The sequence below is a fragment of the Seriola dumerili genome, unplaced genomic scaffold, assembly GCF_002260705.1.
Source record: "Seriola dumerili isolate Sdu_G_001 unplaced genomic scaffold, Sdu_1.0 BDQW01000230.1, whole genome shotgun sequence".
Classification (NCBI taxonomy): Eukaryota; Metazoa; Chordata; class Actinopteri; order Carangiformes; family Carangidae; genus Seriola; species Seriola dumerili.
Genome location: NW_019174485.1, coordinates 3,130,028 through 3,147,458, shown reverse-complemented (window position 1 = coordinate 3,147,458; position 17,431 = coordinate 3,130,028). Strand labels below are relative to the sequence as shown.

General features: G+C 40.6%; 1 protein-coding gene across 1 annotated transcript; it reads left to right on the top strand.

Moving 5' to 3' along the window:
* Positions 1-3,799: 3,799 nt before the first annotated feature.
* LOC111229327 (stromal cell-derived factor 1-like) lies at positions 3,800-17,077 on the top strand. Its single transcript, XM_022755615.1, has 4 exons — positions 3,800-3,974; positions 6,333-6,450; positions 11,465-11,548; positions 14,042-17,077. The coding sequence occupies exons 1-4, from the start codon at positions 3,908-3,910 to the stop codon at positions 14,079-14,081; spliced, it is 309 nt and encodes a 102-aa protein (XP_022611336.1). The 5' UTR covers positions 3,800-3,907; the 3' UTR covers positions 14,082-17,077.
* Positions 17,078-17,431: the final 354 nt, after the last annotated feature.

Below are 17,431 nucleotides of genomic sequence, written 5' to 3'. Positions count from 1 at the left end.
AGCAATCTCCACACATAGATCCCAACAGGAAAGTGGGGATCTGCCGTCACGTGGGAGATTAGTGAAAAGATTAGTCTGTGTTTATTTGGGTTCATTTTTACACGGGAGGCCATGAGAGACGTTAAAAATGTGTTTGTGTGCGTTTGGTTTAAGTGCCATGACACACCTGCTGATGAAAGATGATTATTGAAGTGGACAGAGGGTATGTATATTATACTCTTCTGTGTATTTCAGGGAGATTTTAACTTGTGTGTTAATGTTCGCCTCTAAATCTGTTTGATCCTGCAAATTCACCTCAAACCCTGAATGGCGGCATGATGGGAAAACAGCAGGATTTTTCTGCTTTTCCTCTCTCGTTAAAAACCCCATTAGTTCCTATTTAACCACATCCTTACACATTCACTTCTGTTTTGTAAGAGACAAACACTATTATTGCACCTAATAATCTTTATTTGGGCAATTACTTAATTCAGATAGGATGGTGCGGCAAGCGTTGCATGTGTGGACCTGATGCAGACCAAACACTCGTCTGCTCTCCATCATATCCCTCATCATGGCAGCCATTTGTGCAGGCTCGTCTATCCGGGCTGGTCCACAACAAAGACCTGGCAGCTCTGCCGCCGGTAACCCAATCCAGGGACATGAAACACTGACCTTTGACCCCACGTGTGATACAAGTGGCAGTGTTGTCCCACAGGTCTCTGGTAAACACGCCAGACGCATTCCCGGCCACAGTGCTTCTGTGGCATGTTAGCGCAGGAGCGGCTAAAACCTTTCTGACATTTGTTTTTGCGTCTCAGTAAATACAAACCCTCAGCCCTGCGATGATAAGATTGACAAGGGTTTAGGTAGTTTTGGGAATTTGGGGTTTATCTGAGCTAACATGTAAACGTTAATGTTTGCATGAAACATAATACAGACTTATTTTACACTGCCAAACATCCCATCATGGAAACGATACATCCATGGCGCCAATCCCAATACTGCTGCATGTTGAAGGTGTGGAGCTCATAGCAAGGTTGAGCTTCGCTGTGATGGACTGTGTTTAATCAAATCAAACCTTATAAACCCAGTAAACCCACATCTGTTTCCCAGCCCTGCTTAAAGAAATCTAGTACTGTGGTCCTGTTTTAAAGCCCTACTCTAATACACAAATTATTACATTACAGGGTCGGTTTTAGCTGCACGCTCTTGACACTTTTTTTGAAAAACCTGGATTGAAGAGCACATATGCTTTCACACTTTAAGCCGGCTGTGTTCTGTGGTTTATACAGACTAAGTGGGATGCTGGTTCTTAAATGCAATGCTGCTGATACATTTTTTTAATGTGATTTTTCAATGTTATAAGGACTAAAAACAAACATTTTTTTAAAGATGGCAACAGAAATCTCAACTATCCGCATGGTTAGATACCACTGGAAGTAAGTTAGAAAAAAAAAAATGCAAATTTACATTTAAAAAAAAAAAAGCACAATTAAACAAACAAAGCTGCTGCTTCATGAACAGAATTTTTGTTCTGTTTACTTGGGCCATAAAACAACAAAAAAGCAGTTTGCCTAAAAATAATAGTAAGTAAATTCCTCCAAGATAATTTGATGTTTGTCTCTTCTCAGTTCCGGTTCATCTCCTCACTGTTAACAGCAGTTATATTAGATGAGTCTCTGGCTCATAGTAAACACCCTCTCAGGTTTACAGCCAGCAGGCCTCAGACCTGCGTGTACTCTCTCAGCACGCTGCCATGGTATGGGCCTGTAAACTGCAGGGGATGGGTTTCAGTGTATGGTTTTTTACTGGTGGTGGTAGGGGGCTGCAGGTGAGGGTGGGAGGAGGGAGCGGGTTGCTGAATCACCTCCAACAGAGAAGGCGTCAAGTTCTGGCATGAAGAACAGTTTCAGTTTAGCAGCTGCTGGGTTCAATGCAGCAGAACGGCGCATTAGGAGACAAAAACCTGCATAATTGCATGCATGTTGTGCAGACACACTCGCATGTGCAGACATGTACACACATGCATACACTATACTAACTGCTCAGCCACATCTACACACACATCTGTGTCCTGTTACAGTGTTGCTCACTGTTTCAGTCCCTTTTTTCCAGACGTTTTCCATCAGATCATCGGTTAGACTGAGTGCTGGAGGAACATGTGAGAGCTTACATCTGTCTGAAGGCTTTTATCTACCCTCCCACCTGTTACAACTTCCACTCTGGTAATAAGTGAGAGAAATCAAATCTGTACGTCTGAGGTAATCAGCAAAAGCACAAGTTTTGTTATCATATCAGCTGTTTCAGTGGACAAAAACTCAAGTCAGCAGTCACACCAATAACAAGATGTTCAAGGTTTAATTTTCATTGATTAGCTGATAGATGATATAAATTCTGTGAAAAAAATCCAGTTCAGAATGAAGCAAAAATATATTTTTAGGTAAAGATTATCCTCTTTTTACTGCAAGTAATTTCTTATCTTATTTTTCATCACATGGCAGACAATGCATTGCATTTTGTGTTGTGTTATTATATTTGCTCTATGTCACTGTCTTTTTTGTTTTTGTTTCCTTGCAAAGAAAATTCTCCGTCTACAGGACAATAAAGATCTTAACTGGTTTCTTTGATACTTAATCTCATGCAAATTCTTTTTTTCCCTCTTCTTCCTTTTGAATTTGATTTGAAATATGACTAGTGAAGCCGTGAGGACATAATGTATAATTTAGTTTTCTGACTTTGACAAACATGACAGCCCATCACTGAAGCTTCACTTCCACTTCCAGCTTCTTTTTAATCATCTTTCACCAACAGAAAAGACCTGCAGGGTCACAGACGTCTGTCATAGTTACATCAGGATCTCCCATTATTCCCATTTTTATTCAACACAGCTTCTCCCTTCTCCTATTAACAGCGCGATTGTGAAGCCTAAACAGTCCTTTAATGGTTTCATCACAGAGCGGACAATTAAAGTCCAGAGGAGCTCGATAAAGACATGAACCAGGCGTTATGGATGGGAGCCAAGACAGATGACGGGGAGTCAGCAAGCGGGAAAAACAGACAGAGAGACATAGCCGAAGAGATGGGGGGAGGGGGGGGGGGGGGGGGGGGGCGGGGGGGGGGGGGGGGGGGGGGGCCGGGGGGGGGGTCTGTGTCCCAGTAAACAACAACAACACAAAACTCAGCTAACATATATCACAATATTAGTGCAACAACAGGGAGCTCTGGCTCTGTAAATAGTCTGAGAGTGATTGTTGGGACATGGTGAAAGCTGTATGTATCGTGTGTGTGTGTGTGTGTGTGTGTGTGTGTGTGTGTGTGTGTGTGTGTGTGTGTGTGTGTGTGTGTGTTTGGCAGATGGCAGGAACAGGCAGAATGAAAGAATGCACAGAAAAATGGAAAAAGGAGGAGAGGAAAGGGGGACAAAGACAATGAAATAGATGATGTAACAGACAAAAAAAGAGCAATAAAAGAAAGAAAAACTAAGAGAGAAGTGAGAAAAAGAGAACAACTGAAAAATGGAGAGAAATCAGAAGAGAGAGAGAGAGAGAGAGAGAGAAAGAATTCCCCTCAGACTTTCTCCTTGATTCCCAGCCAACACATTTACAATCGAGGAAGTCTCTACTGACTCGCCACTGCTGCCTCCACTCCCCTCCTCTCACCTCCTCTCCTCTCATGCTGGGACCCCCCCCTCCCTCCCTCCCTCCCTCCTGAGAAAGTGGGACTCCCTCTCCCCTCCCTCCCTCCCTTTCCCTCTCTCTCTCTTGCTCTCGCTCTCTCTCCCTCCCATCTGAAGATTTAACACAGTGCAGAGCGGAGCTGGCGGTCACAGTTGTGCCCTGGATTGTAGCAGAGGGAGAGAGAGAGAGAGAGAGAGAGAGAGAGAGAGAGTGAGAGCAACCCTCCTGCAGCCTGTTCACTCACCACCATGGATGTCAAACTGTTGGCACTGATGGCTCTGCTGGCCGTGGCCACACATGCACCAACCTCCAATGGTGAGTCCAGGAGAGGGTCCATAGACTGATCATTATTGGGAGTTTTGATACATTTTTTTTTTTCTGGGAAATTTTGCTTGATGAGATGTTTCAATGTTAAAGGTGGGGAAAGGGTTTTGCTGCTTGGACGGTGTGGATGCTTGAGCTTCTATTATATTAATATTGGCTGAAGAAACTAATGAATAGCTTTATTAGAAAATCAGCTGAATGTCTGGAGATTCTGTTTGGCTTCATGTTTTAATTTTTTTTACTTTGTCATTGTCACAGTTTTATTCCTCCAAGTGTTGTTATAGTTTGATGGTTGATGAGTTTCACTTGTTGCACAAAAACAAAGAAATCTTTTGGACCAATCCTGTAGTGCTGTTGCTCTTCTGGCTGTGGCAGTAAATCACAGCACTTTTATTCTCTGCTTTGCTTATTACATCTCATGTTTTTTGAGACATGGACAAATAGTGAGCAGAGAATAAACTTATATTTGATCATGATTCATCCACCAGTGATCTGTGTTAAATTAGTCGATTAATTGATTTGTTGAACATATTTCTGTAAAGATTTTGAGATTGATTCATAATAGACAGCTTTTTTTTTAAGGAGTATAGCCAGTAATTAACTGGTTCTGACTTATCAAATGTGAATTTTTGCTGGTTTTATGAGATTTCTAACTTTGGGGTCTGAGCAAGTTGAAGGTGTTAACTGGGAACGAACAATTAAATGAGAAATATTCAGAAAATTAATCAATAATTAGTTACAGCCCTGGATTACTGATATGGAAGTTCATCTGCATCACTACTGGAGCTTTCTGTAACATTTTATTAACCGTAATATTTTTCCATGAAAAACTGTATTTAGTATTTTGAGCTAAAATCCTTCGTGTATCAGTGGTGGAGAAGTTCTGCCCCCACATGCATCGCCCTCACGTTAACCTTGGTAGGGGACAAGTCAGGGCTGCCTTATGCTAAGCTTGTTGTTTCGGCCCCAGTGAGACCCCTGATTGCACATTAAAGACTTAGATCTAAATGTGTGTATTTGTCTTTTCTCTTTGCTTTCTTTTCATTAGTTTCTAATTAGGGATAAACAATGCGCTGGTGATAGCAGTGGATGCTCGCTTCTGGCCCTGGTGCTGCGTGCTGCATAATGATCCCTTAGTTAGCATGAGAAAAGAATGGGTGAATGGGTGTGAATCATTAGGCTGATATTACTGAGGATTTAGCCATTTGTGGCAGGACATTTGGTGTCGCATTATAAACATGCATATCAATAGGAATATGCTGAACCGGCAGAACAAAGGTCTGTTAGTTACACCTGATGCACTTGATTTTGTTGATTTGTGCGTTTATCTGGAAAGGAAATACACAGAACGAGTTGTTGGAATCAAATATCTATAAAAATCAAAATCAGCATCTGCTCCGTGACCTTTTATAATTCCTTGACTCTCGCTGCAGCTTTGATCCAGTTTTTTATCCCCCATTCATGCCCAATCTATTAGGATTCCAGTCAAGGCTATTAGGCTGATTTCTTAATTCATTTTAAGTGTTACTGCAGCATGTTGCCTTTCATCCCTGCACTGACATTTTCACAACCTCCTTCACTATTTCCTTGGAGACTCTGTTGTATTTTAAGAAGGCAAATAAGCAAAAAACTACAATCGTTTTGTAATTGCATGTATTTGGAGTTATTCGGGTGCGTCTGCTCTCCTCTGGGCCCCCGCGCGCCTCCATGGAGGCACAGGGGTGATTTGTAATCATTTTAAGAATGTACTCGAGGTGATTTCCACAGAGGCTGTTGATGCCGTCTGAGCCTCCGAGTGCTCTTTCATAAAAGAGGCGAATATTGGAAATTGAATGTTGAGGGCCCTTCTCCTTTAGAGTGGCGGGGCTGAATGCTCTGGGAGTGAAAAGCTAAAATTCTGCATGTGTGTGTGTGTGTGTGAGTGTGTGTGTGTGAGTGACTGGTCAGAAAGGGCTAATCTCTTTTTAATGAACATGTTGTTCAGAGCTGCAGCAGGTAAACTCATACGTTCCCATGCTTTTAAAGACTTGTTACAGTAGATTAAACATGTTTTTAATTCGTCTTCTGAGGGCAGTGATGCATTTAATTGCAACTGAAATGGAGTTGAAGCTACTGTGTTTGAATTTTCAATTTTAATCCTCGTAGGGACCTTAACGACCCCTTTAAATTGTTTAAAATTCAGGCAGTTTGCTGTTCTTTATAGCAGTCACTTGATCTGCTGCTGAACTGCATAATCTTTCAACTACTTTAGTTCAAATGCAGACAATGCTTGTGTCACCTACTTGCTCCCTTGTAACACTTCTTTTCTAACATCACTGCTCATTTGTCCTTTTCCTCGTGTGTTTGCAGCAAAGCCCATCAGCCTGGTCGAGCGGTGTTGGTGTCGTTCAACCCTCAACACGGTTCCTCAGCGCTCCATCAAAGAGCTCAAGTTCCTCCACACGCCCAACTGCCCCTTCCAAGTCATGTAAGTCAATAAGTATGAAATTGCTGCAGTGATTATGATCGTTTCAATTATTCTGTCACTCATGTGGCTTGTTTGAGTTCATTCTTCTACATGTCGGTGCATTTAGGTGGATTTTAATGACTGTGCTGATCAAAGACAAGTCAAGCTTCTGGTGTCCTGCAGTCTTTGGACATATTACAGAACATGGCCCCCCTCATCTTTAGGGACTTGAAAGTCTGTGTTTTTACTAGACGCTCATGTAGCCGGCTGGTCAGGGACAGGACAATTTGGGGCTGATCCTTGTTGGGTCCATGCACAGTCCTCGTAGGGGACATGATGCATGAATGAGTTGCTGTGTACTGTCCATCCATCAGGAGCAGCACTGAAGTAAAGATTGCAATGTGACACGAATCATTTTTATTTATTGCAACAGTGCAGGTGGAATCTAGCTGATCAGATCTGGTCATATTTGATATATTTGAATGCGATCTCCAAATGTCTTTATAGTGACATGCAGAGAAAAATTTAGCAACATTTCAGTTCAATGTTTAATCTTGATATAATATCAATAAGAATATCAATAATCTTTAGGATTATAATAAGTGGCAAAGTACTAAGAGATGAAAATAAAAAGGAACTTAAAGGAAATCAATTTATTTATAGGATTACTTAATAATGTTTGCTTCAGAAATCCTGCAACCATAGAAGTATTATAAAATCTTAATTTTAAATGAAAATTACATTTTTTCTATGCATATGAAAATAACATCCACCTTGTTGTCCAACATTGTACAATAAAAGCTACTGAGAGTGCTCACTGTCAGTGACAGTCATTTTATTCCATTTTGCTTGTGCCTCACAATAAGAACATGTTTGAATCATTGACTGATTACCTCGTCTTTAAGCTGATGGTGCTTTATTTACAGCCTCCGCCGCTCCCATTTCAGCACCCTTGATTCCTATTAAGCCATTGTACAGTTTGCACAGTTACCTAACACCTAATCATTCTGACCATATGTTATAGGCCTAGTGTTTCATTGACCTTATGTATTTATTCTTTCGGTCTTTCTTAACATTTAATCTCATTAATTTCACTCACTTTGTTATTTGATGAATTACATATCATAAAAGCTAATAAAACATTTGTTATTTGAATACGGTGTAGATTAGGGATGGATGTGTGAAGTATAATGTTAATATCCTTCCATAATTTCCTGAACGAGAGGCCTGACTTTAAAACAACATGATCCACTCAGAAGGAGGAAAGCAGTGACGGCCAGAACTCAAGGGGGCTGTTTCTGTTTTGCAAAGGAAGCAATAATTAAAGGTCAAAGTGATTACCTTTGTATTTCTGCTGACCCCCTGTGTCCCTCATTCACTTTTTTTTTTTTTTTTTTTTTCATTTCCCAACTCAAACTGCCCGGCAACATTGAGTATAATGTCAGTGGTCTGGAACACATTAACTAAACAGCTCCATTCATTTGTTTCGCTATAGAAAATGGGATGGCAGAAGCCTCACAGCCAAAAAGGTTAAAGTCCGTGGGGCTTCTGCCAAAAAAAAGGATGGAGGGGTTGACTGTTAGAAGGGGTGACTGAGTGGTAAAAGGTCAGAGAGGACACGAAGTGCCCCGGCCGGGCCGCAAAACTTCCCTCCAGAAAACAGGGTGAGGAGTCAAGAAGTCACTGAGACGAGGCGCCCGCAGAGCGCCGCTCCTGTATCTCTATTGAGACAGATGAAAGAAAGCCAGTAACACTATAGTCCCCCCCCCCCCCCCCACACCCCTTTGCCTCCCCCCACACTCCCTGTGTCCCACCGTGCGCCCCTCATCCTACCCCCCACCCACCCAACCTATCCCAGCATGCTGTTGGTATTAACTTGCTGTGAAGTAATTACTACCTGCTGCTTGTGGAACTCCAGCCCTCAAATTCCAGCCAAGTCAATTAGGGTTTAGGTTCTCAGTTGGTCATCCAGACAAGCAGACAGATAAACAGGATGAAGGGAGACACATCAAAACAGCAGAGGGCTCCCGAGCGGATGAGCTGGCCGTCCCTAATAAAATAAAAGAGGAGGGGAAGAAGGGGACATCCCCGGAGGAAAAGCAAACGCAGATCCAGTTACTGAGCTGTTTGGCCTCCTGACTCACATGTTAGTTTGAGGGCTTTGGGGCTGATACTTGGATTGATGCTCCTGAACCGCTCTTTTAAGTTTCAGGGCCATTTGCTCATTTGCTCGTGTGTGTCCATCTAAATGGGGTGAGAAAACGGGGAGGTGGCACATTAAAGGGGTAGCAGGGGTGGAGGAGAAGGTGGGGGTACAAATTGAATCAGACAGCAGTTCGAGGCGGAGAGGAATGTGTTTAATTTGCAGAGTCGTGTGATGGAGAGATGGAAGGAGGAGAAAGAGGAGCAGTGAGGCGCTACACCTCGGAGTTGTTAACTCTCATACACGACCTTTTGCCACCGAGGTGTGAGACCCACATGTTTGGAAGGGGTGAGACCCCACTGCTTGTCCCCCGCCCACCCAACCAACCACCCACCCCCCCCCTGTTCAGCCCAGCGCAGCAGTGTCTGATAACAGAACAAATCCTCTCCTAAATATTTGGCTCGGCTCTCCATCAACAAGCCAGACTTCACTCACAAGAACACACACTCTCTGTGACCACAGAGCTGTAAATCATGAAGTGGGATCAAACTGACGTCCCTGCATGAAAAAAGAAAAAACAACATTTTTATTTTTTATGTACTGTTTTAGCCCAAAGAGAATCAGATAGGTAACACAGCATTACACAGAGATGCAAAGATAACGCACAACTTTAATACCACCTTAAATGGATAGGAACAGGGACTGAGACCTTGAAGACGCCTTTTAAATGTTTTATTATAATCAGATGTATTGTCTTCCACACTCATAAAATGCTTCTCTTACATTTGCCTGAACATTTGATAACTAGAGCTTTAGCTGTCTTACAGTGTCCAAAAATAACATTGGCAGGAACAGAGAGGGCTGTGAAAATGACTGAAAATGCACCTTTTGATGCGTGATGTGAGATGTATTCCTTCATTAAGACCAACATCACTGTTTAATTGGGCCTTTCGGGACTTTTTTAAACCAAACCAGCCCGACCAAAATCTTTTGCCAGATAAAAAGTCTGCATCAAACTACATGTTAAGATTCTCTGAGCGCCGCACAGAGACAGTTTAACAAGACCTACAGTGCAGCGTGATCTGCGATGTGAGCCTCCCTCCCAGCTGTCCCTGAGTGGAAACAGAGAGCTGTGATTTTTCACCGCCGACCGCAGGGTGACAGCCTGTTACGTGCAGTTAAGCCTCTGCTTTTTCAGCTTGGATGTGTTGTAGGATGTGCTGAGGTTTTTAGAGCTTAGCCGAGGTGTTTCTGAGCTCAGCCTTCATAAACCACATCAGATATTATCCTGACATATTGTGCTCATTTCAACACCAAGGTCCTTTGATTTGTTCAACAGGGGTCGATTTGTTAAATAGGTCGAGTAATTTTTATCTCATCTTATCATATGCACTAACAAAGGGATCTGTGTTGCTTTTTAGAATAATGCAGGTTTGCTGATGTTAAATGAAACAGCACCGAGGTGATTTTTTACTCCTGACATTAAGGTGAGCTTGTCAGATGTAGTAATCCTCGGGCTTTAACCGGGATGTGTCGTGCGATGTTTTGGGAGATTAGAGATTAAGTTGAGCTTTTGTTGAAGTGGGCCATCACAAAAAATAAATAAATAGATGACATTATTGTGATTTATTAGCCACAGATCAAGTTAAAGACATACAGGTACACTGTGCTTAACCTACAGCATCCTTAGAGCATTATCTCTTCAACTTCCCCTTTATTACCCACCCAAACGTATATTATGCTCTTTATTGTGCTTTGGGGAATTATAAATGTTGCCTGGCGCCTTTAAGTTGAAAAGACCATACCAGTGGTTTTGCATGTTTTGGTTTAATAAGTGCAAATTGCTTTTATTGTACATTTCTCACTACCATTAACTAAATCAACAATGAGTTTTTTTGTTAATTTTCCCACGTTGCAAGAAGCCGTTCTTTTCCATAGACTTCACCACTTCATGCATAAGAGAGCTGAAACTTGCCTGAGCAAAGGCCGTCCATCACAGCGAGGAATTTGTCACCTTTATTTTAAATCATAGTTGGTGTTTATTGCTTGCAGGTTGTGAGCAGGGACGGTTCTGAAAATCATATTGGTGCATTGAAGCTCGCTCCAATGTCTGATACTGCTGATCAGCAACAATTTAAATGCGGAAAACACGGTTCACAATGTGCGTCACGCAACTGTAATGTTTGTTTTGTTGTTTTCTTAGATAAATGTTACAACTTTACTGACACCAGACAGTTAAAACTGCCATTAAAAATGTTCCCAAATGACCAAACGTGATAGATTTCTGTTGTGATGGATTACCTCTATCAAGCGAATTCCAAGTTTTTGCAAGTTGATTTACTGGGTACTGACATGAATCGAAACTGCTGGCTCCCTAAAATGTGGGAAATCAACTTAGTGTGCTCAGGAAAGCAGTCTGGGGTGTGGTCCTGAGAAGGTCATTTATCTCATCAACAGTCTCACTTCCCTGTTGAATTGTCTGCAGAAACATTCAGCAAAATTCCTAAAATGAAAACCAAGTGAGGAGCTTACAGGAGCCTCTTTAAGGATCAGTGCTAATTAAAATGTCAGTCACATTTCCTTGTGGTTACCGAGAGGTCCTGTAACAGTTTGGTTAACCACACAGCTGCAATCTCAACCGAAGGTAGTCCAGCTATAAAGGAAGCCCAGAGGTGACAATATTCTCCAGTACTGGACATGTCCTTAAAGCTGATTCATTACATGTGAGTTTAGATCAGACTCAAATACTTCACTTCCTCTTTACCTCTGCCGCCTCTCCTTCATGTGAACACCCGTGGAAGTGTAGTAAATTATACAAGCAAATGTTCACTTGCATGTGAAATGGGTTGTGGAGTCTTATCCCTTTTTCTTTTTTCTTTTTTTTTCCTACAGTGCCAAGCTGAAGAGCAACCGGGAAGTTTGCATCAACCCAGAGACCAAGTGGCTGCAGCAGTACTTAAAGAACGCCATTAACAAGTAAGAGAAACCTGCTCACTCTCTCTGCTCAGACACGAGCGGCGCTGTCAGACACAGGCATGAAATACAGCCCTGTCCTGAGTCTACCATGGTTAAAAAAAAAGAGGCCATTTCTCAGTTGGCTGCTGACAATTGCTCACTGAAATCACTGACACGGTTGATGTAAGCAGCTGAGTTATTATCTGTGACATAATTAGCATCAAGTAAGAGTAGCGATAAATCTGCCACTGGCGTTTCTGGTTCCGTCTTTCTCATAAGCATGTGTCTGAGACTTTAGCAAAGACTGCAGAAGAATCAGGCGTTCATCATTTTTACCCTACGAGTTCATAAGTGTCTTAACATGACTTTTTTTTTTTTTTTTTCCTAAAAAGCATTTTCCACATAATTTTCGTCACTTACTGCACATCAGAGACAGAGTTGTCCTGGATGGGGAGCAGCACTGTGGTCACAGACTGTTGATGGTAAAAACTGCAGCAGCTCATTCAGTTTTTAATGAGCTCAGTAGTTAAAACGTGTGCAGTTCCTCATAAAAAAATGTTCCCAACATGTCTGGTGGTGATTATCGCCAGGCTGCGTCTTAAAAACGCCATAAACACTTAAAGTGCACAATGTGAAAACAAACAATAAAGTGATTTCTGAGGAGTTACGACTTATTGTTTATTGTGTTAGTAAAAGACCTGCGTGGATATGGAATATTTTAAAAACATGTAGCCTTGTCATGGGAGTCGTCATAGTTCACTGAAGCTGGCATGTGGCACAGCAGCAAACAGTCTGTCAGACCAACACTAGAAATGATGTTTATATACAACTAAACAGCAACAGCTCGTACGTTTTGTAGGAGATGACTGGTTTGATTATATTCAGAGGCATGAATGAATAAATGAATGAATGACCCTACATTTATTAACAGCAGCGGAGTCGCCAGGAGGTGGTTGTGTTGGATGGTGGCAAAATGGGCCCTAACAAAAGTTCTTTGGTTAAGCTTCAGGAAAGATCATGGTTTTGGTGCACTGTAAATAAACACAAGTCTCTGTGAACTTTTTCTGTATTAAACCAAACCAAACCAATCTTTCCCTAAACTTAACAAAGTGCTGTGAGAGTGTAAACATAACCATTAAAAGGTTTAACGAGGCTGTGGTCACTTCAAGTGGATATTTTACTTGAAGGTCAGATATTTTGGTGGAAAACAAACACGTCGTCTGTGAACATTTCACTGGTAGTTTCAGTAGCAGTGTATTTGCAACCTGTCAAAGATGTAAATCAACAACATTTCCTCATTACGTTTATAGAAAGTGTAATCTGGTCACAGTTACTTTACCTCCAAAACATATTTGCTGTTGCAGTTCAGTTGTATATGAAGCTAATTTCTCAGAGACAGGGTTGGTCAGACACAAAACACTTTCGTGTGCAGACTACTGTATGTATGTATCACTGTATGAAGAAAATGGGGCTTTTATTCCACATCGTTACTGTCAAGAGAAAAATTTGTATGTAAATCACAACCGACCTTATTTTTTATTTTCACCCATAATGTTTGAAAGGATTGTTTGGGAGCCTTGCTGCTCTTTGTCAGCGTCACCCTTTTTCATGTTCACTTACAGTTACACATGAATTACATTTACATGCTGTGGGGTTCACCTATCAAAACTGTTTGCCAACACCTGAGGCCCCTAACATGCTAACGTGTCCATTACTGCTCTGCTGAGCACAACTTACATTGTTACATTTTTTTTCCAATTACTTTATGAAAGAAATCATCATTGCTGCTGGACTACGTTCCCCAGCAGCGTTTTTTTCTAGTGTAAGCAGCGCTACATTTATGTACTGCACGTAAGTCAAAGGTTCAGATCCTTTACTGATGTAAAAACACCAATAAAACACTGTAAAAAACACTCCATTACAAGTAAAAGTCCTCCATTCAAGAAAAGCAATGAAAGCATTATCAGCAAAATGTACTCAGAATATCAAAAGTAGAAGTATTCATCATGCAGAGACACAACCCTTGTGACTCATATAGTTTCACAGATGACATTACAAGGTTGTTAATCCAGTAAATCCATTTTATTGTTCTAGCTGGTTGGGGTGGAGCTAGTGTACTTTACACAGTACAGTTAGGTGTAGTCTTGGCCCCTCCAACAGGTCATCAGATAAATCTGGACTTTGAATTGAATCGTTTCTCTTTTTATATAAAATATTGTATAATTTGACATTATTGGCCCGAAAATTATTTAAGTGTACCATCTGAGAAGTTAGAGGGGGAATTTGTCTTGCTGAACAGCTAAAAATCTGATAAGAGGCCTCAAGTTGACACAGCTTTTGCTCTGGGGATCTTTAACCATTTATCACAAGTTATAAACACGCTCTTCAAACTGCAGGTCATCCATTTATCATTGGACTGGGTTTTATTTTATAGCAGCATATTCAGAGAATATATGACAGAAATGTTGCTGTTTTCAGTCTCATGAATACGTATCCTCCTGAATCTCTCTCCAGGGTGAAGAAATCCAGAAGACGCAGTAACAAGAAAAACTAAACATAAGGAAAGGCATGTATGCCGTCAGGCCTGTGTCGAACCTGCATACCTCCCAGTCACTGCTATGGATGCATGTAAACACGCTGTATGTACCTGTCCAGCTCTCTGGACCGCTCGCAGAACCAGCACTTCACCGCCAAAACCGTGCCGTCCCCAGCACCACCACCGGTCCCTCTGGATGCCCCACGCAGTCACACCCCCCAACCCTCTATGTTAGCACCAAAATGCAGTTACACCTTGGAATGATGGGATGCATGTTGATGATGTGTGTGTGTGTGTGTTTGTGTTTGAATGTGCGTCACATGAACTAACTCTGACTATGTGTCTGTATATAGGATTTTTTTTACTTCACACAGCTATAAATGAAACAGACCTTTCTGTCTCACACACAAGGTTTTGTGGGTAATGCTGCCTTCATGCTCCTGTCTAAATAGCCCAAATTGTGAGAAAGTTTATCAGGAATTCACCTGAGTGAAAATAATCAGTTGTATTTGCAGCAATACGATTACCTCAACTTTAAAGTTTTATGAAAAGAGTGAATCCTACTTACTTTATATTGTTGATCTTATATTCTTTAAAATGAATAGAAGATCAAGGTGAACGTGGCATTACTCCAAGACTGAGGGGTCATGGGACAGACATGGAGGCTGGCCAGTGGGGTCAACCCTCCACAGGGGGGGACCAATCAGGGCAGGCCATGCTACCACAGGTCTTGCATTGTCTTTGAGCTTGCTGCAGGAACAAAACAGAGAAACTGTTTAAGAAACAAGCACTGATCTTATGGTGCTATATATTCATTATAAGGGGTCAGAGCCTTTGACATATTTGTATTTCATTGTTTATTTTATGCAAGATTTAAGATGGGACGCTGTGACTTCTATGTCTTATATGAAACTCAATTATGTTTTTACCACAAAATACTTAAAGCGCTGTTGTTGGAGCCTGAAGTGAAAAGTGAGAAGTGAAAGATGATGCTACGCGAAGGCCATACTGTACTGATACAGACGATAAAGAAGTGGAATAAAACACTTATCCATGCAGCTTTTTCATTGATTGAACATATCAACAAACAAAGACCAAATATTTATTCAGTAAAACATGTAACATGAAGAAACCTGTGAAACTCAAAAAGCGTGACTTTCTAGTTCATTTATTTTTAGCAAAAAGCAAAAGAGCATTATAATTCTGGACAGTTTCTTTACACCTCATCAAAGGGACCGGGTAACTGTATGTCATCGTGACAACAGAGCAATTTAATGGCAGTATTTTCATACCAACACCTGTCCTTGGTAGGAACGAAAAGCTAGTAATTTGTCACATAAAACATGAAGCTGAATGATAAATGTCACAAAGGGAATGTTCACGGTGGCAAAAAGAAAGTTTTTGATCTTCCTTTTTTATATATATTTGAGCCACTTTATTATCAGATGTGTCTTCTATAAGTAATGGTTTTATTTTTATATTGTGTGTATAATTTTACTAAATGTTTTTTAATGCAATGTACAGTAGGCAGTAGCTACTAAATGAAGGCTATTCCATAAAATGCAAAAAAAACAGTATTAAATTTCATTTCTACGGTTTCATGCAATATTTCACACGTGTAATGGTTTGTTTTCAATTATTATGCACAGTATGCAACAGATTCCTTCTCCAAAGGATTAAAACACTATCTTTTAACATGTTGTTTTACAAAATGGATACAAAAATCAACCAAACAAGATCAACTTTTTCCTTATGCTTCGTCGTTCTCTCAGAGTTAAAATGGGTGAACTTGATAATATCTGTTGAGTCCAACACACAGTGATTGAAAAACAAAGACCACTGTCATTGTGTTACATGAGTCAGAAACTTATTCAGCTTGGCCCACCAGTTGTCCCCGTCGGCCACTTGACGTATTGACGTATGATGTGTCAATAGAGCCACCGAGCCAAAACAGAACAAAACCTTTGAGTTGAGAGCCAAGCGACCAACATGTGCTTTCAATCTGGGCACTCCCAGCGTCCCTCAGGCTTTCATTCAATTTCATTCAACTGCTGCCACGCTGCAAAATTAGAGCCTGTTTTTCTTCCCCTAAAATTGTAATGGAAGACGTGGTGGTCGTAGTAATTGTTACGGTCTTTGTTTTGTTTTGGTTTATTGTGCCTGATCTTTTTGCTGACCAACTGGTTACAGGTGATAATTTTATCAATTTGCAGTTAATAGTGCAATAATCCTGTAAGTGTAATTTATTTCCCATTAATGTAATAGAGGTTAATGGACATTCATTTTATATTATTACACTAACTTGTTTAGAAAGAAGATTGTGAAGTTACCTGTGTAAAGTTCAACCTTTATGATATATATAATGTGATAATAATCTCAATAACAGCAAAAAGTTACGACATTAAAAAGTGGTAAACTCTATTAAATTAATGGGAAATGTGTTTACCACACTATTAGCAGCATTTGTTTCATTAATGATTTATGTGAATGAGACACATTTGTAACAAGTAATTAGCTGTACTAGACAGACTTAAAGTGAATTTCTGTAGTACTGTGGTCCCATTAATCCCTTGCAGTGTTAGTGCCATTCATCAAACAATCACTGTAGACAACATTTAGTATGATTCAACTGTATAAGCTGAATATACACGCAATGTTATTATCACACCTATACTTGCCACCAGAGCTTTTACAGTAAATGTGTGTAACAGTGTGTATTTCAGACCAAATGTGCACAACAGTTTTACATGTCAAAACACATTCAGGTTCACATTTACTTGACACTTGTTGCATTACTGTCAAGTAAAATGTATCAAAGTGGGTGCATGTGTTCGGCTTTGGACCCCAAGACAATGTGAAATAACTTTATTTCTTTTGAGGCAGCTTCTGACACATATTCTTCATATACGTGAAATGTATTAGAGTATTACCCTGTGTATTTTCACTGTTTGTAAACCAAGAGGCAGTATTTTAGCTATGATACTCAAGCCCTTTTTCAATAAAGTCATATGAAATAAAAATCTATGTCTTTATTTCTGATGAAGAGATCTTTTTTTTATATACTGTATCTAAAATGTATTTATTTAAAGCTGGAGTAAGTGATTTTTGATTAGTAGCCTAGAATGTAGAGAAGCAAAACAAATGTACAGAAACACAGCCTGGATAGACCCATGACATATCTCAGTGTTAAAGCTAACGCTAACTACTTACCAGCAGGCCATGGAGCAATATCAGCATCCCATTTGAACTGAGTTTCGTCCTGTAAAAAAATGTACAGCAGCTCATCACGACTCATGGTTGTGTTTTACTGTTAGGTGACCTCTAGTGGCTGTAGTCATTGTAAAGATCGATGGAAGGTTCTTTCCTGA

Bases quoted from the DNA above. Each gene is read 5' to 3' on its own strand.
- LOC111229327 (XM_022755615.1), top strand. From the start codon at position 3,908: ATGGATGTCAAACTGTTGGCACTGATGGCTCTGCTGGCCGTGGCCACA. The intron at 3,975-6,332 runs GTGAGTCCAGGA...GTGTGTTTGCAG, and splicing joins ACATGCACCAACCTCCAATG to CAAAGCCCATCAGCCTGGTC. The intron at 6,451-11,464 runs GTAAGTCAATAA...TTTTTCCTACAG, and splicing joins AACTGCCCCTTCCAAGTCAT to TGCCAAGCTGAAGAGCAACC.